The 24,025-nt window shown below is 35.6% G+C and overlaps 2 protein-coding genes across 2 annotated transcripts in view; both read left to right on the forward strand.

Annotated features, from left to right (window-relative positions):
- Nucleotides 1-24,025, forward strand: part of LOC114541001 (coiled-coil domain-containing protein 87-like) — a 65,272-nt gene that overhangs the window by 5,808 nt on the left and 35,439 nt on the right. The gene's annotated exons all lie outside the window — the stretch shown is intronic.
- Nucleotides 3,386-16,594, forward strand: LOC114540999 (titin homolog). The gene is made up of 14 exons (XM_028560992.1): nucleotides 3,386-3,670; nucleotides 4,649-4,798; nucleotides 5,316-5,489; nucleotides 6,750-6,908; nucleotides 7,884-8,045; nucleotides 8,358-8,537; nucleotides 8,848-9,015; nucleotides 9,326-9,505; nucleotides 9,816-9,983; nucleotides 10,294-10,470; nucleotides 10,838-10,969; nucleotides 13,286-13,357; nucleotides 13,912-14,253; nucleotides 14,360-16,594. Exons 1-14 carry the CDS (start codon nucleotides 3,596-3,598, stop codon nucleotides 14,525-14,527), a joined length of 2,307 nt encoding a protein of 768 aa, XP_028416793.1. The 5' UTR covers nucleotides 3,386-3,595; the 3' UTR covers nucleotides 14,528-16,594.

Consider the following 24,025-nt stretch of genomic DNA (forward strand, 5'->3'; position numbering starts at 1 on the left):
CCAATCATTATGTAAATTATGTTATCATCAAATGTGGTATAACAACTGCCAAAATAGACAAAACACTTCTTGACGTTTCGACCTGAGGGCCTTCGTCAGAAGAGTTAGTATCATACTAACATACAACCCGAGTTGGCAGTTGTTATATCACATTTCACATTTGATGCTAAGTTGTTTGAAGACGCTGCCATGCTGCTCCTTGGTTATATTGTAAATTATGTTCCATCATATCCCAGCATGCCCCTGACTATGTATTGCACTTGTGGTTGCATCTCTGCGCCAGAAAATCTGCAATCATTTGGCTTGACTAAAATAAAGTTATTTAGAGTTGCAATCACTGAGTTCTATAGTGGCAATACAATACAGGCTAGAAAAAAAAACGGTGATAAAATTTTTTTTATTGTACACGAAGAGGCAAGAGCTTGTGGGATCTATATACGATTCAATCTTGCCTCTAATCTTCCCCCTAGAGTGACTATGCTCTAAATTATGGCGAAGTGCCGCAAATTAAGGCCCACAATCTTGAGTTCAAGAAATGATGTAAGATTATTGCTTGAGTTCTTTATTTTCTTCTGAAATAGGAAAATTTATTATAGACACACATTAATAGCATGAATCGTAACAATTACAAACTACACAGAAAGCAGGTTGCAAGACTTATGTGTTATTGCACATATTTTCGGTTTTCACCGAAACGGCTGAATCATTTGGTATAAAAAGGCTGCCGGAGCGTTTATTTGTAGTCATTTGTTCTATTCGGAGTATTCAGAAGTATATCGATTCACTTTTGTATCAAAACTGTTGTTGCTTCAAAGGGCAAAACTTGTTGTCTTTACATAGCGTAGACAATATATTTGAGGATTATCACCATTCATACACCATATACCATACAGCGGACGTACGTTATAGGGCTGCCAGCCGTGAATATGATTTCATGCTGCAAACTATGTAATATCAGCATTCATACACCATATACCATACAGCGGACGTACGTTATAGGGCTGCCAGCCGTGAATATGATTTCATGCTGCAAACTATGTAATATCAGCATTCATACACCATATACCATACAGCGGACGTACGTTATACGGCTGCCAGCCGTGAATATGATTTCATGCTGCAAACTTTCTGTCACCATTCATACACCATATACCATACAGCGGACGTACGTTATACGGCTACCAGCCGTGAATATGATTTCATGCTGCAAACTTTCTAATATCAGAATTCATACACCATATACTATACAGGGGACGTACGTTATACGGCTGCCAGCCGTGAATATGATTTCATGCTGCAAACTATGTAATATCAGCATTCATACACCATGTACCATACAGCATAGGTATATGTTATAGAGCTACATGCAGTGTTTTAAATGTATAGTTATAATATTAATGGTGTTTTGTTATGGTTGCATTAAAAGCTTTTTCAAGAACAATATCGACAACAATATACCACCACTACACACCCAATGGTTTATTTATTACATATATTTTGCATAACAGAAAGGATAGGATTAAAGAAATATGACATTATTTGAAAATTTCTCTTTGCTTGTATCTTCAAACTGCAATAGGTGAACAATCTGAGGAAGATTGCACAGTCCACACTACAATCACTAAGAATGCCTGTGGATAAAAATAAAATCATTAAAATACTTCTCAACATTTATTGACACATATATGTCAATAACATATATATACATGCAAGTACCATAGCTTTTATTTTGCATATGCATGGTTCTTGCATGACGAAGTATGCTACAAGTATCTCTACTTCCATGATCAGTTCTATAGTGAACATTTCTGTTCTCATATCATCCTAAGCCTTTTTGTTTTCTCTGGGCTTTTTGATAAGGAGTTGTGCTATCAACTTCACTGATCCTCTTGTCTAATCCTTCATCCTCTATTTCAGAAAATATAATTTGCTCATGTATCTCATCATCATTACTTTCTTGTAAAAACTTTGTAGGCTGAGCAACCTTCTCCATTTCTGTAAGACCATCATGATGATGAATGACTACAGGAACAGAAGGCTTGAATTAGGCAACTTTTTTTACACATATCAGCAAATATCACTTAGATGGTACATATTTGATATAATTTGACCTACAGTTTCTGCAGTCCTTACCTATAAATCATTGCAAAGTTGCATAATTCATATAAACCATTGATATAAAGAAACCAAAATAAATATGTACCCCATACTAGTTATATCATCAAGCCAGATGCCTAACAAAATTGCCTTACTTTGAAAAATTAAAGAAAAATACCACAATAAAACTGTTAAAAACTGTTATAAGAGTAAACTCTTTCCAATTGACTGACTCATAGCCCAAAGAAACATTATTAGAATCTTGTGATTGTAAAAGATGGCGTCGTTTATTCCAGAATTAAATTCATAACAAATAAAAATATTCGCATTTTCCAGCAGAATCTCATGTACTTCTAAAGTTCAGTATCTTACCACTTCATTCTTTAAAATTATAAACGTGATTTTTCGTTTAACTTCAGATTTAGGTAAAGAATTTCTGTAGAAACTATAATTGGCAGAACTCAGCGTACAAACAGACGTACGTTACACGGCTGACAGCCCGTCCGTTTGGGGTGTTTTTTACCGGCTAATAGCCGTATGGAAACAAACGAAACGGGTGGTGCAGCGCAGGCTGTCTGCTCTTTGTCTGTATCAGCGGTTACTGCATAGCAGTGTACTTCATATATTTCACATACTTTGTATCTATTCGCTAATAAATTTGTGTTCGCTAATAAATTTGTGTTCGCTAATAAATTTGTGTTCGCTAATAAATTTGTGTTCGCTAATAAATTTGTGTTCGCTAATAAATTTGTGTTCGCTAATAAATTTGTGTTCACGTTAATAAATTTCTCGCTAGGAATATATTTAGGTTCCTGCGATACAACTCTTTGTGTTTGAGTTCTAATTTATACTTTTGAGTTAAACAAATGTGTTTATCTTAATAAACGTGTTGCCCTTGTCGGCCACCGTAGAATCTCCAATCTACATGCATGTTATTGTTAAGCCAAACGACAAAGCCAAACGACAAAGTGGTTTAGTCAAAAGCTAAATGCTAATTTTAGAAACTCTTTGCCTTCTGCTCTTTTACTTTTCTTTCATGTGATATCTGGGGCAGGTTGTATGAAAGCCGGTTGAAGGGTTGAAAAAATCACTATCCGGTTGATAGCGCTATCAGGCTTTCATATAACCGCCCCCTGTTCTAGAATATCACGCGCTCCAAATCAATCATGCAAATTACGTTGCAACTTGTGATTGCATCCAAACGCAACAAAATACTGCAATCATTTGTTGTCAAACTGAAATGAAATCCTTTTGTCTTTTTGAGTGGAAACACTTCCGTCTTAAAAGGTTATAAAAGCAGAACTCTGAACACTTCCGTTGCCATTTCGTTAAACAGATTTTCGAAGTGGTTTGTAAGGTTTATTGACCGTTGGAAAAGAAAAGACTTGCTTTCGTTTGACAGTTTTATTATCAACTGTACATAATTGTACGAAGGGATTGGTAATCCAACCTTTCCTGAAGCTCGTATTCTTTATTGGATCGTGAGCCCGGTGAGGCGATGGACGAGATGGATGATATATCACCAGGTCAACCAACGATATTGATGAGAATTACAAAAGTACTAGTTGACTATGTAAGAAGAAACATAAATTATTTGTATGAATTTGTAACAGTGTAACTGGCATATAGGCAGTAAATTCCAGCACAAAATGTATATAACCAGTAGCATGCTGGCATGTATGAAATTTAATATCTCAATTTTTTTGCGTAAGGGCAATTCGTTTATATTTACTTGTCATTCAGCCAAACTAGCAATTCCAAATAGTGCATGTTTGCAGTTTGCTTCTATTTATGTGATAACAAATATCCCTTAGGCAAAAAGTGTAGACGACTTTGTGTATGGCATTCTGATGATCCTGTGATAGCATAGGCCTGTGTAGCCCATTGGTGTAGCCTGACCTACAATTTAGGCTGTGTTAATTAAACATTTTATATTAGCAAATGCATATTCATTTAGTAGATTTAGTATATTCATTCAGGGCTAAGACATTTAAAACTCCGCTTAACGTCAAAATTTGACCTGCTCCGATAGCAATCCGGTACCGTGTGAACGGCTGAATGCAGGCATACTCTGTTGTGCTATATATCACTGGTTTTCATTTATTGTGAGAACTTTAAATTTTTAAACAAATATATCATTATAGCAGGTTTTAAGTTTTTTTTTAGCATTATGATTTTGCAAGACTTGTCCATTTTCAACATGCCACATGCATATCTCCTAAATAATGTACAGCTCCTTTTGGCCCTTAGTACCCTGAATTAAACTGTCATTAGCACCCCCAAACTAACAAGCAGATCAAACTTCATGTAACATAATTTTATGCTAAGTGCAAAAGCTTCCCGGCTACCTCCCCTGAACTCTTCTTTTGGCCCTTCAGTGTTGACTTTAGCCCCAACTTGTGGTTTATCCTGCATTCTATGTATAAACATACTAAATGTGACCACACCACAGTGGATGACACATATGAGAGAGCCCTTCAATATCAAGGAATTTTGGCATTTAAAAGGTATTTCAATATCATTGTCAAAAAATTATCTTTCATGAAATAAGGCAAAAAACAAGGCATGGGAGATGAGGGGTGATTTGGAAAGGATGGAGAAAAATTTCGTGCTGGATGAATTGATCATGAAGAAGATTAAGAAGTTGAAGATGGAGGTAACAAAGAAACTGGAGCAGAATTGTTTGTGTTTCTTTTCATGGGTACGTAGATGGAATTTCATAATTCTGAAGGATTCCAATCCTTTAGAATCCTTCAGAATTAATGGATTAGATTAGGACTATAATTGTGGATTCTGAAATTAGTACCATGGTGCTGAATGATTTCTTCATGAAAATAATGCATTGTCATCAATGGAATATGAGTTGTTTGGAAATTGCATTGTATGGAAATTTGAGCAAACAATAAAACAAAGACTGTTGCTGAGTTTCAAGATTATGTCTTCAAAATAAACATTATTGCTATTTCTCTTCATTCTTTAAACATTTTGAATGAGACGTACAACAGATCCAAATGAACATTTTTGAATGTGGAATGATACCATTCTCCACGTTAGGAATCATTACAGAAAATTTTAGCATGCAGCTATTTCAAATGTAATGTGGTGTTCCCCTAAATTTTTTAGCGTCAAGACATTTTTGCATCTATGATTGAAATATATTTAATGTTATATTCATTGTGAAGTTATCAATCTAAAGTTATTTATCTTTGTTAAATCAGAGAAGAAACATGGGTTGGAAGAGGATTGATGAATTGGAGAAGAAGATGTTGGATAACTTGGATTTGGAGCAGGAGTCAGATAAACTGATGATGGAAGAGATTAAGATGTTGAAAATGGAGGTGGTGAGGTACCTGATGAATAACCTGGATTGTAAGCCTTTCTTTCTATTGATGGTATGTCAAATAGTAATATCCATAATTGCTTGAAATCAGAGTTTTTTAGTATTTAGGCCTTATAGGTGATACAAACATACAATGGCTTTTCGAGTTGATATGCCATTATTACAAAAGTTGTTGATACTGCTGCTATGATTTTCAAACTAAAGATCGAAGATGTTAATCATTCAGAAAAAGGATTTTCATTAATTAAATTTACTACACGATTAGTGATTTTCCGCCCTCAGAAACATAATCAGGCAAAGGAAATCTAGTGATCTGTATCAGGTAAGAAACTTTAAAGTTTGCTAGATTTCTTCCCCTGCATAATTATGTTTTTGAGGGTAGCAAATCACTCGTGTTAGTTGTGTAGTAAATTTAATTAATATATAAATTTGGGTAGCTGTCAATGTGGCAATAAAGCTCTGTAGGGATCACCAGTAAAGATTGTAAATCATAAGGATTTGATTAAAGATTGCATGTATTTTTGGATTTTGGTCATGGAAGAACTACCATGGCACAGAATGATTGCTTCATGAGAATAATTGATTGTCTTCATTGTAGGGAAATTTACATAAATATGAGCAAGCAATAGAACAAAGACTGGTAGTTGTAGTGCAAAGACTCAGATTACATTTCATATATACACCTGAGTCTTATGCACTATTACTAGCACTTTAAGATGCACAGATATTGAAGGGACTAGATTGAGTTCCGAAATATCAATTACTCGAACCGTCTTGACTCTTGATCTAATAGCTCAGTTGGAAGAGCTGGCTACTCTATAAACTATAAGTCTTACAATAGGTCAATAACACTTATATGTTTCAAGTGATGGCTTTTTGATCCATTCTAAATACCCTGCCATTGATTATTACTTCATTTCGAAGTGAAGATTTTAAAACAGACTTTTGGTGAGTTTTCAGATCATCTCATGAACAAAAATTATGATTAGCTATAGATCCGTAGATGTGTAGCTTAAGTTGCCTGATCCAGCTATTTCTCTTCTTTTCCGACATTTCATCAATATAGTAATTAGTGAAACCACACATTCACAAAAATTTTGTTGGTTGGTTAATGTCAATTGAATTATACCAGCTTTTCTGGTGTGAATAGAAGCGCTTGGCACACTGCTGTGACAAATGTAATATTGCATTTCTCTTAGCAATTTAGCATGGAGAAATTCTTGCATTTATGATCTAATTATATTAATGTTATTCATTGTGAAAACGTCAATACAATCAATCTAAAGTGTTTTATCATTATCGGTGAAATCAGTCAAATAAACTGGGATTTGATGCAATGGATAAATTGAAGGAGATGGAGAAGATGTTGGATTTGCTGCAGAAGTCTGATAAACTGATGATGGAGGAGATTAAGATGTTGAAAATAAAGGTGATGAAGGAACTGGTGAAGAACATGGATTATTTCTCATTGGTACGTAAGTATAATTGAGATATATCGATAGTTGCCTTAAATCAGCGTTGATTCTGAGTTAGAGGTTCTTTGAAATTTAGGCTCTATAAGTGTTGCAAGTGTTACAACAATTCTAAGTTATAAGTGATGGCTTTTTAATCCATTCTGCACAACTGGCTGTTGAATATTACCTCGTTTGGAAGTGGAATTAAAGCGGTTGAACGAATATTTCCTAATTTTAATCCTAAACGTGACCTTTACCCAACTACTAACAAGAAAGGGCAGGGGCGTAACTAGAACGATAATTGGGGATGGGGGTGGTGAATATTCATATATCAAGTTCTGCCTGACGGATTTTATTTGTAAGTGCAATAGCTTACAATAGAGGTCCGGCGGGCAGAACTGAATATATGAATATTCACCCCCCCCCCCCAATAATCGTTCAGCGTTCTAGTTACGCTCCTGATAAAGGGTTATCTATGCGCGCACAGTATCGTTTTCAAACGTTTTCGTTTTCATGACAAAACAGTTTCAAGCAGCTTCAGTTGACAATAGAAGTTGAAGCCAATTTAACACAGTGAGCATATTCGCCCATGGACCGTATAGACAGGGCGTCAAATCGATAAACTAGACAAAAACAATTTTGGAAGCGCTCGTGTGCATACAGGATTGTATTAGTCGATTCTAGTCATGGAATTATTTCAAATTATTTCAATGGCACTGAAGTCTTCGTTAAATGAATGTATTGTCTTTATCAACAATACATTAAGACTGTTCGCGAGTTTTCAGATCATGTCTTAGTTGTGTAGCTTTAGTTGCCTGAACTCATCAACATAGTAAATGAAACCAAATATTCAGATACATTTTCTTGGTTGATTAAAACTTTTAGGAGTTGAATGATACCAGCTTCGCGCTATGAATCATTACAGAAACGTTTATGACACTGCTGTAACAAATGTAATATTGCCAACTATTAAGTTTTTTTTGTGAAATCAGTCAACAAACGACCTATTCCACGCAATGGATGAATTGAAGACGATGGAGAAGATGTTGGATTTGGAGCAGGAATCGGATAAACTGATGATGAAGGAGATTATGAACTTGAAGATGGAGGCGATGAAGAAACTGGTGGAGAGCCTGGATAGTGCCTTTTTTTGGGTATGTAAATATATAATTGAGTAATGTCGATAATAGTTGCCTTAAATCAGAGTTGATTCTTAGCTGGCGGTTGACTATTGGCGAGTTTCCAGATCATGTTTTGAATGAGAATTATTACTGAATGTACTAAATGTGTAACTTTAGTTGCCTGATGCAACTATTCCTCTTCATTCCATCAACACGCTAAATGAAACCACACATTCACCAAAACTCTTTTTGGTCATTAAAACCTTGGTCAGTTCAATGATACCAGCGTCCGTATTCTATTGTGAAAAATTATCAATCTAAAACTATTTATCTTTGGTAAATCAGCGAACAAACCAGGCATTTGACGCAATGGATGAATTGAAGACGATGGAGAAGATGTTGGATTTGGAGCAGGAATCGGATAAACTGATGATGAAGGAGATTATGAACTTGAAGATGGAGGTGCTGAAGAAACTGGTGGAGAGCCTGGTGAAGAACCTGGGTTGTCATAGTTATTTTTCATTTGTACGTAAATATAATTGAGTAATGTGGATAATAGTTGCCTTAAATCAGAGTTGATTCTTAGTTGGCGGTTGACTATTGGCGAGTTTCCAGATCATGTTTTGAATGAGGATTATTACTGAATGTACTAAATGTGTAACTTTAGTTGCCTGATGCAACTATTCCTCTTCATTCCATCAACACGCTAAATGAAACCACACATTCACCAAAACTCTTTTTGGTCATTAAAACCTTGGTCAGTTCAATGATACCAGCGTCCGTATTCTATTGTGAAAAATTATCAATCCAAAACTATTTATCTTTGGTAAATCAGGGAACAGACCAGGCATTTGACGCAATGGATGAATTGAAGACGATGGAGAAGATGTTGGATTTGGAGCAGGAATCGGATAAACTGATGATGAAGGAGATTATGAACTTGAAGATGGAGGTGATGAAGAAACTGGTGGAGAACCTGGGTTGTCATAGTTCCCTTTCGTCGGTACGTAAATATAATTGAGTAATGTGGATAATAGTTGCCTTAAATCAGAGTTGATTCTTAGTTGGCGGTTGACTATTGGCGAGTTTCAAGATCATGTTTTGAATGAGGATTATTACTGAATGTACTAAATGTGTAACTTTAGTTGCCTGATGCAACTATTCCTCTTCATTCCATCAACACGCTAAATGAAACCACACATTCACCAAAACTCTTTTTGGTCATTAAAACCTTGGTCAGTTCAATGATACCAGCGTCCGTATTCTATTGTGAAAAATTATCAATCCAAAACTATTTATCTTTGGTAAATCAGGGAACAGACCAGGCATTTGACGCAATGGATGAATTGAAGACGATGGAGAAGATGTTGGATTTGGAGCAGGAATCGGATAAACTGATGATGAAGGAGATTATGAACTTGAAGATGGAGGTGATGAAGAAACTGGTGGAGAGCCTGGTGAAGAACCTGGGTTGTCATAGTTATTTTTCATTTGTACGTAAATATAATTGAGTAATGTGGATAATAGTTGCCTTAAATCAGAGTTGATTCTTAGTTGGCGGTTGACTATTGGCGAGTTTCCAGATCATGTTTTGAATGAGGATTATTACTGAATGTACTAAATGTGTAACTTTAGTTGCCTGATGCAACTATTCCTCTTCATTCCATCAACACGCTAAATGAAACCACACATTCACCAAAACTCTTTTTGGTCATTAAAACCTTGGTCAGTTCAATGATACCAGCGTCCGTATTCTATTGTGAAAAATTATCAATCCAAAACTATTTATCTTTGGTAAATCAGGGAACAGACCAGGCATTTGACGCAATGGATGAATTGAAGACGATGGAGAAGATGTTGGATTTGGAGCAGGAATCGGATAAACTGATGATGAAGGAGATTATGAACTTGAAGATGGAGGTGATGAAGAAACTGGTGGAGAACCTGGGTTGTCATAGTTCCCTTTCGTCGGTACGTAAATATAATTGAGTAATGTGGATAATAGTTGCCTTAAATCAGAGTTGATTCTTAGTTGGCGGTTGACTATTGGCGAGTTTCAAGATCATGTTTTGAATGAGGATTATTACTGAATGTACTAAATGTGTAACTTTAGTTGCCTGATGCAACTATTCCTCTTCATTCCATCAACACGCTAAATGAAACCACACATTCACCAAAACTCTTTTTGGTCATTAAAACCTTGGTCAGTTCAATGATACCAGCGTCCGTATTCTATTGTGAAAAATTATCAATCTAAAACTATTTATCTTTGGTAAATCAGGGAACAGACGAGCCATTTGACGCAATGGATGAATTGAAGTCGATGGAGAAGATGTTGGATTTGAAGCAGGAATCGGATAAACTGATGATGAAGGAGATTATGAACTTGAAGATGGAAGTGCTGAAGAAACTGGTGGAGAGCCTGGTGCCGTTCCTTGTATCAGACCATTACTCCTCGGTACGTATAAATAAAATTGCAAAGTAAATAGAAGTTGATTCTTAGTTGGTCGTTTTTCAATTTGTAGGCTTGTATATATGTAAGCATTATGTTATGGATTTTTTATCCATTCTATACACCCTGCTGTTGATTATCACCTCATTTCGAAGTGGAAGACGACGGTTTGGCTGGCAATCTTGAGTAGCAAATCAGCAAGTTTTACAGATGAAACTAAAAAAGAACTCGGAATTAATTGAATTGAAAATTAACGGAATTTTACAAAGAAAAAACTAAAATTAATATAAATTGTAATTGTTTATTGTTATAATGTTGTTTTTTTTAAATAAGTTAAATTTATGTTAAAACTATTCATATTTGTCGAATTCAGAGTCCAATCGAGCAAATAATGGCTGAATTGGACAAGAAGCAGAAGATTTTGGATTTGTTGCAGGATTCGGATACACCGAATATGAAGGAGATTAAGAAGTTAAAGAAGAAGGTGGAGGGGATGAAGAACCTGGTAAGGATGTAAAGAACAATTACATTTTATAATTGCTCGCTAGGTATACAAGTAGTCTACTTAACAATTAGACAACGAGTCCGAGTTGTCTATCAGCGAATAGTCAACGAAGGCGAAGCCTGAGTTGACTATTCGCTCATAGGCAACGAAGGCGAGTTGTCTAATTGTTTTAGTATACACCCTGTACCTAGATATATTAATTTCGAGAAAATAATCGATACACCGCAATTACAGCGAAAAATAATTCAATTTTATACGGTCGCGCGAGCGAAATTTTCCCAACCGTGCACCATCACGAATAGACAATGATTGAGTAGCCAATCAGAATGTAGGATTTGTAATAGACAATAGTCGGGTGTATACTAATAAACAATAGTCAATGAAAATTGAAACGTTACATATACAGAAGATGGTCAATAGAAATTACCCCCATACGTTCCCCGTTGAGTCCAATTTTGTAAAACAAGACGCCTGCTCTGGCGTTAACTCCGGCGCACGTGCCAGTCTTTAATATAGAGCTTCTGAACATAAACAATACAGTTCATATTCGCATTTAGATGCCTTGCGAACCTAAATGTTCGATCGCGAAATTCAGAAGCACATCGTACTTTAAAAAGTATAGCAGTTCAATTGTTCAAAAATGTAAATAAACCGCATGATACATTCGCTTTGTCTTACACTTTGCTTTTGGCATTCGCGCTTATATATTATATCTTCAATTCTGTGCAAACTACGACGTGTCAACGCGCCCATACACGACCACATCATCTTGTTAAACGGCGAAATAGCAGCGATATTATTAAAATAGGACCAGAATCTACATGTATTAAATATATTTTTACCCCAATTTAATCTAAACTTAATCGAAAAGCATGAAAAGAACGGTTTATTTGTTCCTCTTGGAGGAATTGCCGTATCATGCGAGCGAAATCGAATCGCGCATCGGAAAATTAGCCAAAGCTGTGCACCACAACTCTTGGGAGATAAGACTGGGACGTAGATAAATACGGTCATATACACGTTTTAATTACTAAAATGTTTCGCGCCATTTCAGACTTGCGACGACGAAAAATAAAAAAAAAACAAAAAAAAAAACAACAACAAAACATAACCGAGGCGAATTTTCAACTCCGTCGCTGACGCCGGAGTAACAAGACGCCTGTTCTGGCGTTAACTCCGGCGCACGTGCCAGTCTTTAATATAGGGCTTCTGAACATAAACAATACAGTTCATATTCGCATTTAGATACCTTGCGAAACCTATAATTATAAATGTTCGATCGCGAAATCCAGAAGCACATCGTACTTTAAAAAGTATAGAAGTTCAATTGTTCACAAATGTAAATAAACCGCATGATACATTCGCTTTGTCTTACACTTTGCCTTTGGAATTCGTTCTTATATAGTTATATTAAATCTTCAATCCTGTGCAAACTACGACGTGTCCACGCGCCCATACACGACCACATCATCTTGTTAAACGGCGAAATAGCAGTGATATTATTAAAATAGGACCAGAATCAACATGTATTAATATATTCTTAACCCAATTCAATCTAAACTTAATCGAACAGCATGAAAACAACGGTTTATTGGTTCCTCTTGGAGGAATTGCCGTATCATGCGAGCGAAATCGAATCGCGCATCGGAAAATTAGCCAAAGTGGTACACCACAACACTTAGAAGATAAGACTGGGACGTAGATAAATACGGTTACATACACATTTTAAGTACTACAAAGTTTCGCGCCATTTCAGACTTGCGACGACGAAAAATAAAAAAAAAAAAAAAAAACAACAAAAAAAAACAACAAAACAAAACCGAGGCGAATTTTCAACTCCGTCGCTGACGCCGGAGTAATAAGGACGTTTGTGGTAATGAAAATTCGTCTCAAAACCTGCCTAATAACAATTACGTAATAATTAATGACAATTAACATATTTCTTATTATTTAAAGCATTGCTTTTGACCTTTCAATGTGACCTATCCAGAAATTTTTCATAGCCAAAGAGGTTCTTATTTACTATATAACAAAATCAGTAAATCTCTGAATTTTCGCTCAAAACACGCCGTCTTGGATTACAGTATAAACCAAAAGCCAATTCGTGTAACTTATCTTGCAACCTATATTTATTCCTTTAATCACATGTCGCAAACAGACATTATCTGTTAGGGCTATCTTTTTATATAGTTGCTAGCAACAAGAGCTTATACCCTCTGTGTGGGGCTGCTTTTTAACCACCTCCTGTATGCATGCCACTCATGAGATTGTAAAAAACTAAATGAATGCCTTTTTTGTATATTTTGGGAAAATCAGAAGTCGTTTTTGCGGGTCTTGGATTTGCCTAAATGGGACTGGATGATAAAGCGTCCGTTGGTGGAGAACATGGTATGTAGAGGTCCGAAGTTCCACGATATAGAATTTAATATGCATGTCATAATACACCATGGCCATTTGACCAAGGAATACAAATACATATCTGATGCCGAAGGAAATACACTTTTATGCAGTCATTGAAATAATTTTCTGTGGGGACCACACTCTCACCAAAGATCCCAATATCACACGTCTCGCATCACACAGTTTTTAGATTTCTTGTTTACTCCCCAAAGTCCCAATTAATATTACAATAACCCCCCAAATTTTTCAATTCAAAGTCTTCCTAACTCACGTGATGTCATAATAACCTAATTTACATAATTTCCGACATTGCATCTGCTGGTGTAGTAAGGAAGACACTGGTTCCGCGTAAATTTCCGTGAAATAGTTTACAAGACATCTCACGCTTAGATTGCAATCACGTGATCACACGCGCATTCTGGAAAAAATTATTTCCATCAACCAAATCTTCTGCCGTTTGTTTAATTTTTTTATGCATGGACTGGAAACATTTTAGGCTATTTCCGATATCCTTGTGATCATTATCTAAATATTTTTTGCAGATCTTTGCGACAAAGCAAAAATTGAGGTGTGAAAAAAGAAAGGCTTTATTAACAAAAAACAGTGTGTATTCCAAGAAAGGCCGTAGCTACTCGGAGACATGTTTGTCCAAGAAGAAGACGTATTCCAAACTGAATTGTGGCTATTCTGACGTGTTTTTATCAACAGATGACAATGCGTGCTCAGAGCGAGTTTGTAATTTTTCGATACAAATTAGTAAAGGTAAACGACCACTCGCTCCCGCTTCTTATTCAAGAAACGGGGTCGTTTACAAGGCAAAAAAGCGAAATTCGTGCACGGAGCAATTACAAGGATGGACAGGAATAACAGTGATATATTTGAAGGTATACAACATAAACAATTTTATACAGAAATATAGCAGTTCACTTCAAAAGCTCTACTAGTACAGCCGGCGATATTCTTATATTTTTAAATATACTTTTTTTATAGATATTTTTCAAGATAAACTACCAAATTTGGATATTCTTTATGGCCACCTATTTAGTGATACTGAAGATCCTTCAGTTCAAGACAACATTGCAGCCCAAGAGAATCCACTTTTTGACGGATTGTCAACTCTCATTGAGAACGTCGGGGTTGAAACGGCAGATTTTTTAGCTGAAAACAACGACGCAGAACAAAAATTGCTAGAAGAAATTCTACACGAACTTTTTTGGCAAAATTTTAAAGATTTGCTTGGTACAATAGAAGAACCTGATCAAGTCTTCCATGAACAATTTATGAATCTGACAACAATGTCAGAAGAGTCAAATATGAACTCTTTTAACACTGAACCTACAACTGACAATATAGCCTCGGAACCCAACAGAGGAACTCTAGAATCCATCGGCAAACTTGATAATACAACTACGGTATCTAATGTTACCCCAGATACCCCTTACAGTACTGATTCAGGCGTATTTGCGGGTTGTTTAACCCGCAGCATCACTCATCCGAGTCTTAAAAGCAGTACAATCTCTCTACACAGTGCAGGTGAATCTCCTCCCCTCCTCGGAAACAAACTTATCACCATTGTGAATCCTGGCAGCAGAAAGAGACCCTTTGAAGAAGACATTGAACCTATCGAAGCAGTTTTCCCTGTGTCGAAGAAGAGAATGGAACAACCCTGTTGCTCTAGAGATATAGAAGAGAGAGTACATCCTGTGTCTTCAAGTGGAGCTTCATCTGTGGAAGAAAGATTAAATCCTGTGTCTTCAAGTGGAGTTTCATCTGTGGAAGAAAGATTAAATCCTGTGTCTTCAAGTGGAGCTTCATCTGTGGAAGAAAGATTAAATCCTGTGTCTTCAAGTGGAGTTTCATCTGTGGAAGAAAGAATACTTCCTGTGTCCTCAAGTGGAGCTTCATCTTTGGCACAACCCCATGGCAGAACAAATCGTGTTCGCGGTCCGTCAAGAGAAGCTCGTTTGAATCAACAAGAAAATCAGCTTGTAACAGAAAATCAAGATTTGAAAGCCCAGGTGCAGGAGTTGTTGAGACAGATCGAGTTCCTGAGGAACTACATAGTCAGTAAATTAAAAGGTCAGTGTTATTATTGTGAAAAATGATCAAAATTAGAAATTTCTCGAAGTTTCTGTGTAAAACACCCATTTGTTTCTTTTCCATGATAACGTATAGAATAAGAATAAAATAGAAAAAAATATCGTCAGCTTGATTATAGCCACACTAGCGAGTATATATAAAGCTAAAAGCTGATTTAAGCTGTTTTCAGAGTGATTTCAGAGTGATATTTGGAACTGGTCATAAAGTATCTGGTCGAGAGAAATTTGAATTAGCCGAATAGTTTGATATTTTAGTACGGCTCCAATTTTCTCGGCTGTTTCCTACGGTTGTTTTACACTTTTAGTCATTTTTTGTTTCTTAACGAATCGCTTTCACATCGTCATAGTGATGCTTGTTTCATATCGTGTTTTCTGTATGACTCTCTGCTGTATTTTCTGTAAAACACGAGGGTCTTGTGGGAAAACTTTTCTCGGATCAATATTTGTGGCTTCCAACAACTTTTGCAAACAGATGTCTTTCTCGTTTTTTTATTCTGTCTGTTATTACTTACCCACTATAACCAAATTTTTGTCGCATTCTTAACGACAAAATATATTTTAATTCACTACTTCCCAATGCTAGCTCTTTATAGCCACTTTATCAGCCCAGTGAATATGCATCAAGGTAACATAGTGGGATATTTACTTGTTTCAGTTTTCTTTGATTTGACCCAAAAAACCCTCATTCTTGTGGTTGAAACATGCTTCTCTGGTTGTCGTACGTCCATCATAGTTCTGTTAGCGCAATTTCTCGGTTTTTCTTTCAATGGTTTGGTGAACATTTTTCTTTGAATATCATGAATTTCTGCTTTAGTACTTCGTCTCTTGAAGGTTTTTTTTTACAAAGACGCATTTTTACAAATTATTTTAATGGCACAATTCGTTCTGCTCTAAAACTTTGTGTTTATCGCCAGCATTCTGTGCTGTGAGCGACCATGAGCTTTTTTTCTTTTCATTTCCTTTTCACAATCATCGGCTTTTTCAAGTTTTGGAATACGCTCTCAACGTATTTCAGCAAATTACTTTATGACCAACCCCTAGTTGTAGATCACTCGTAAAAGATACATGCAGGGTTCGTACAGGAATAGAAAGTCCTTGAATAAATTTATGGAGAAGCATTTAAAAGTAATTGGTTTTCTTCATTCAAAAGTTAAACCTAATCAAATTCAGTGTTTACCTGAGTTTTTTCTTGACCTGTACGAATCCTGCGAAAGTAATTAAGTTAATCAGCGCAAATGTAGCGCGCCCAAATATAGAGGGCATTACCATATATCACGTTGAATGTAATCGCTTTAAGTTTGCGCAGTTATTATTAATAGTACAAATATATTATACAAGTTATTCAGTAAAAACCTGCGTTGAAATTGACATTAAAAGGCGAATGTTGACCGCACGATTCTGCAGATCGGTTGTTTAAAGTTTGACTGGCACTATAACCCTTCACGAGTTAAATCTGAAACAGCAGTGTTTGAATATGTATTTCTGCATGGTCTTTTATATTAAAACGTGAGAAATTAAAATTTCTATCGACCCTGGAATGATTACTGGATTAGCATGATTAAGATGGTGTAAAGTTTGATGTAAAGATTTAAAGATTTAATCCAGGATTAAGTCAACCTACTTTTAAGCAACCAATCTCGTAGTATATTGAAGGAAAGCTAATGCAGTTTTTAATTAATGTAAATAAGTATTTCATCTCATTGTATCAGAGATGTTTTAGGAATCTTACAAACTTTGCGTTTATGGGTTAAACGGCAGAACTGTCAGTTTTTTTAACTGTAATGTATCGTGATCTGATCTCCTTAGAATAAGTGAAAAATGTTGCGTGAATAATCAAGCAAAAAAGACCAACTCTGTCGTTTTTCGTTGCCCAAAAACGCGAAGCTTAATTTTCTGCGCAATCGATGTAATTAATCAGTAATACAAAAGAACGAAAATTATATAACAATTCGTTCCCACTTCTGTGTGACTGTTTTATTTCCACGATGGTGCAATTCTAGTGTATAATGCACTTTTATGAATCAAGTTCAGAAAAAAGTCAAGCATTGCTCCTTGTCCTTGTGGAAGCATTGCTCCTTGTTCTTTAAGATTGCATAATGTTCATTGATACCTGTTGGCTGTGGTTTGATATCTGCCTGGTCCCGGATGTCGGGGTTTTTTTTAACTAATTTTGGGAAAAGGAAATATTCCAAATTTATAAACAGCAAATACCCATCGCAGAGTGACCGTACTAATCGAAAACCGTAACCTAAGGCAACACTTCGCTTGAAATAGTAACTTCTAGCGTTTCTATTACAAATTTATGGAATAATAAATTTATGACGTCATACCAAGGCACCGACGCTGACCTTGTGTTGGAACAAATATTTTTGTACAAATTTCTGTTTTACATGATTGCTATTAGCTTGGGTCCAATTTTGTTGGTATTGAAAGGTTGTAAAAATCCTTACTTCTGAGAGGCATCATCAAAATCTGTAAAATATTGCTTCTAAAAGGCAAACAAAGATGTTGTGACAAAAGAATGAGTACAGTGTAAACGAGCCTTACTAAAAACTAAAAAGGAAATAAGGGTTAAGTAGCAAATTACTCTGGATTCAGCAGTTGTTATTCGCAAATAGTGTCCATGGTTTTTAGTCAATATTTTTATTTTATATGTAGTTGCGGGTATTCAGATCCTGTCGAGATGGCTATGCGCCCATTGCAGGGGTGTTGGAGGGTGCCTTTTGAAAATGAGATGATTGGCAATGTAGCAGTGTTGAAGATTGATGATTGGTAACATTTGATAAGATCCTATTATAGGAATTGTGGAATATAGAATATTGTGGATTTTAAAATTATATTTATGAAATGCTATGAATATGTGTTTGTTTTTTGGCAAAACCCGGGTGCAATATGGAGACCTGTGAGATGCCTTGGCCAGAATGAATGCCGGTTATTGCCATTCTGGTCAAGTCCCTTTCGTTGGTTCTTCGTTGAAGACTGTAGTTTTCGCGCGTTGCATGGCTTACAAAGACATTTTCCCTTTGAACCTGAATTAATAAATCCAGAATTCGAGGACTTCTTTCCACAAACACAGCAAGAAAATTTAGACCTCATGCTGACACAGTATAAGTCCTTAAAAAGACTGTTTATAAACCTATAAACTCTGACCAAACGAGGTAAAATTACCGAAATACAACAAGGATTGAATGACAACCAGTTGAACGTACAACCAGTTGAACAAAATTCCCGCCTAAAGTCTTTTCAAGCAAGCCTTCTGGGTTCTTCTGGGTAGTCTAGACAAGTAGTGTAGTTTTTGAGAATTTTTTATCAGATTTACGAAATCACAAAAAATACTTTTGTTAATACCAGAACGCCAAACAAAATAATTTTCAAATCAAGGCTGGTTACTTCAGATCGATATGTTAATTTCCTATTGCATTAAATCTGTGAGATAACATACCTTAGTAGATTATGTGCGAGAACTCCTCAGTTCATTAAGCAAATACAACTTGTTGAACGGACCACCATTGAGGGCACGGGAAATTTCTTGGCTTGCGCTTCACAGAAAATCACACCTCTTATACGGCTTGCCCTAATTCATGTCAACCAAATTCCTATAACTCGACTATGGTGTCATTTGATAACCTGTATTCCACCATTACAAAATACCCAGTTAGACCTCACAGTCTTTATCCATAAGAAATAAATGTGGAAATAAAACAAGTCCTTCGTGCCGGCGTTCTCGTCATGTCGCACGCGTATTTAGCGAGACATTTCTTTCGACGCGATCAAAACATCAATAAAAACCGCAAATCCTTCGATACTTCGAGGTACGAAAGACGGACTACTTTTCTTTTTGTATAAATAAATTTCAAACCAAAACATTGTCCGATTTTTCTACAATCCGGATATGAAAATACTATGTTTTGTGTTTTTTACTTCCTTTCACGCTTTGCCCGCGCTTGGAACAGAAGCCTGAAACTAATGTAAAAATCAACCAATCAGACAAATGTTGCCTTGTTTGGGGGAGGCGCTTGCCTCGCGGGCTCGGGGAACGAGGTAGTCCGTACGTACAATTTTTGGATTTTTGGGAATTTAAGCAGCCAGTGAAATGATTTAACTCATTTAAGCATATTTCAATCGGGGAACCATTCGTGGAACAAGATTGAGCATATATTTCTGAAAGGGAAATATCAAAAGACAATGTCTTTTGGATTGTCTATGGTTAGAGTCAGACAGAAAATACGTGCTGAGAGATATTGCAACTCGAAGGAAAGCCTTCGGATTTCGCGATTGAGAAAGCTAGCTGGAGGGAAAATAATCAGGAGATGATGATGATGAACTTTATTTAACCACGCTAAGGTATTTTGATTTAAAACCAAACTTTATAAAAAGTGTAGACTACATTTCAGACGTTAATTTTAATCTTTTGGTATAACTACAGTAGATGCGAGTTAGAATGATGAAATATTAAAAGGCAGTTATACATCAGGGGCTGGTTTGAAAGGCGTTTAGCTTATTAAAACGACAGATATAAAGTTCAAAATGGAAAACAAAATTATGTATTGGTCTACTCTATTGGATGTTACTCATAGTTATTCGCTCGCTGATATCTATTAACGAAGAATTTATCACCAATTTGATTTTGGATAAATTTTGTTCTAAGTAATACTTTCATTTGAAGTCATTCGTTTTGTTTTAAGAATGAAATTGGTAAGACTGTGCAACCTTCTTTGCGACGTTGTTGCCACCAGATCTACCACATAACGACAAACACCCAGTGTGACCAGACATTTCGAGATGCAATTACCAAACCAACCTATCAAAAATTACTAAATGAAGCTAAAAATTACCACAAGCTAAAAATTACTATCCCCAGTCTTCCACCCACACAAAATTTTGAGTCTCATCTCAATGTCGCACTTCAGAGAGCTGCTTTTTAGGGTCTTTTTGATAAAACAGAGAGGTTTCATGCTATGAATATCAATTACTGGGAATTTTACAGCTAAATATTGATTTAGCAAGTATTCTTAGGCATAATTTAAGCGTTGCATTTTGGTTGCGTTGAATCCAATTGGAACAATAATTGAGTTGTAACCTCATCTAGCCCCATAAGATGATTATATCTATTGTTTGAAATGGATTTGAAGCATAAATTTTGGTGTCGGTGGGGGTAGGTACAGCTTGGGATGAATTTTTGAATGACAGTTTGTGTCATTACAGCAGATTACTAAAATATTACTAACTTTTAGACGAAATTACCAAAAATATTACTAAATTTACTCAATTACCAAAAAAGTCCAAAGAATCGTGAAATATTACCAAAAGTAATTAAAATTACCAAATCTGGTCACACTGCAAACACCAACATTTTTCTAGATCTGAAATGAACGCAGATTAGCTATATACAGATATGAAACTTCTGTGTTTCTATATAGCTAATCTGTGCTGAGAAACCATGTGATCGGTTCCTTGTTTTGGACTTTTGGTCACATTTGTTCCAATTCTGAATCTCGCGAGTTTCAATTTTCTAAAATGGCTTACAATTATATAAACAATGTGAAAAGCAATCTTTAAAAAATCAACAGACTATCTAAACCATATACTTATCCCAAAATTCAAAACAGTCGCCGCGACGAGGTCCTGCGCTCAGAATAAAACGCGGTTTCATCACATACCGGCTAGGTTTCACTATGCAATTTACATTTTACAGTTGCCATGTAGGTTGATGTAACACTGCCTTTAGGAAAAAGGTACCCTAAAAATGGAGACGTATTCGTTGTACATAAAATTTTCTCCGTATAGCAAATAAGTGCAGTATAAAATGCTGGATTCAACGCGTATCTGAAATTTCCTGTGGCAAAACTTCAGCGTTTATAATTATTTAATTCAGAGTTTAATAGGGCAAAGGAAAGCTTGTGTTTTAGGGCTAGGGTTAGGGTTGAGTTGCCAATTGTAATACAATACCTGATACTTCTAGACTACAGTTCATTGTCATATTTGTATATAGACCACATAGACAGTACAGTGCAAAAATACATTAGAGTTTATTCACATTTTACCCAATAGACTTATTCTTACGTCAAATACCTACCTGTTTCATGCTTAGTGGGGTTGAAAACAAGGTTTAAAAAACATGTGAATATAATCATTATTTGACTCTGGCATGCTAAAATAAATAATATGGAAATCAGGTCATTCTGTAAAAAAGAATGGTTGGGCTGGTATGTTTAATAATTGTGTATTGTTTTAATTTATAGCTTGTGTCTTGAGTTTGCAAGATGCCTTGGCTTTTATTGATTGTGCCATAGCTGACATTTGTTCTTTTCAAGCTGTTTGAGGTATGTGTTGCTTAAACTGCCTTGTTTCCCAATAAGAGAAAAAGTATGTTGAATCAAGAGAAAGTATGCAAAACTGTGTTTAGGTAACTTAGGTTAATCAAATTTAATGTTTACGCTAAATTTGAAAAAAAATTATGAAATTAGGGTGTTCATGAGAATAAGAAAGATCTGCATTTGCCCAAAATTGGGAATTGTAGGTCAATCAGGCAGTACAAAATATTAATATGCACCCTCCCTAATTATTGCGTCTGGTTTCCTACCTGAAGGCAAACAAAAAGGCAGGTAACATCAGTGGTGGATCAAGGGGTGTGCAGAATAAATTACACAGCTTAATTTTAAATTCAACACCTTAATAACAACGCTATTGGTTTTGAAAATAATATTTTTACATTAAAATCTGCCAATGTGATTCTGATTAAACAATATGGTCTGATCCAAACATGTGTGAATGTTGCGAGAGTTAAGAAAAGTGTGCGAAACACAAGGCAAAGTTGAGTGATTTTGCAAGCTTTTCTTAACTCAAGCAACATTTCCAAGTGTTTGGATTAGCCCATAGAAACCATTAAGTAATTATTTTGTAAAAAACAACAACAAGGCAGTGTTCCAAGTTTGATTTCCTTTAGGAATTTCCGTGTTTGAATGCCCTGATCCAAATTGGGCTTTGATCAATCAAAACACTCATTATATACATGTTAATTTATAAAAAGAAGTCTTTACCAATAATTCAGTATCATCAGACATATATAATGTGGAGCATTGCATGCTTTTCCAGTGATACCATTGATACCATTATTTGTTACAACTGCACAATGATGATAGAATTCTGTTGTGTTTTAAACAATTCTAAGTAATTTTTAAACAATTCTAAGTAATGTCTTGCATCAACAGCATGATATTTTAGTGCAGTTGCTTTGGGCACCTTTTGCAGTCAAAGATTTACACAATGCATACATTACCCATTATTACAAATACACCATTATTATCATCACATTATTACATCATTACATTTAATTTTTATCATTGCATCAATTATTAATTATTATTACATTATTGAAGTAGTGCTTGCATCAATTATTAATTATTATTACATTATGAAAGTAAATCATAAAAAACTGTCCAGATTTTAAGAAATTTCTAATTGCATTGAATGTTTCTAAATAACTAGAATTCCCTCCTGTTTATGAACTAGTCTAGGACTTATTTTTGATTTCTATATTTTTAATATATATGTTAGACATTCAAAACTAAAACTAAGAAATGTGCTATGTTCATTCTTCTTTTAATTATTCATTATTTGTTTTTAGGGGTTTTTCAATGTTGTCCGTCATTTCTAATGTTTTGGTGGACGTGTTTCTCTTGTTGGTCGCTGGACTCTTGGTATGTTGACATCATCTAGTGCCTCGGGTATACCTGGTACTAGAAGGAAAGGTATAGTTATATTAAGTCATGCCAGATTTGTTGAGGGGGGGGGGTTCTGGTGGGAGGCATGGCCCTCCTTGTTCTCTTATGCCAGTCTGAAAGTAGGGCTAAGCTCCTTAATAATTTAATGACAGGTATGCATAATAGTTGTTAATATATCCACTACTTGTTAAACCATGTTTTCTTCAAGTTTTGTTTTGAAAGTTGTTACGAGTGGCAAAATCTGAACTTCCTGCTTTTAATAGATTTGAAATCTTTTGTCCCAGTATTGGCTGGTATAAGGCCTAAGTGACACTTTTATCATAAAATGTTGAATTTTGCTAGTCTCACGTAATAGAATCATAGACGCGTTCTGTATTTTTTGTCAGATAAATTGCGTATCAATTGCCAATCGCGTTATTTTGAATGAGACGAAAACTGCTACAGAAAAACAAAATAATTAGTTCTAAAGGAATAGATTTACCTGGGAATAAGTTGGCTCGTTTCGGATCACGATGTACTTGTTCACGATCAGGCATCATATAAAATATTGATGGTAGCCTCCAAAACACACACCAACAAAAAATACGGGTTCTACTAAACACTACCCGTCGGATAAGACTGCCCGAGAAAATAAATGCTGCCCTGGACTTCCAGTTAATAAATCCAACGTTTCGTACTTTTCGTATCACCCCTCGGAAAATTTATATTTCGGTTTAGCCCTCCGAATTTTCGTCAATATTTACTCTCTACCCCTCAGAAATTCTAAAATTTTCACCCCCTCGGAAAATCTCGTCAACGGGGGGTGTGGATATTAAATGGAATGGCCCCGATAA

Source organism: Dendronephthya gigantea, unplaced genomic scaffold, assembly GCF_004324835.1.
Source record: "Dendronephthya gigantea isolate DGI-Jeju-01 unplaced genomic scaffold, DenGig_1.0 000260F, whole genome shotgun sequence".
NCBI classification, from domain to species: Eukaryota; Metazoa; Cnidaria; class Anthozoa; order Malacalcyonacea; family Nephtheidae; genus Dendronephthya; species Dendronephthya gigantea.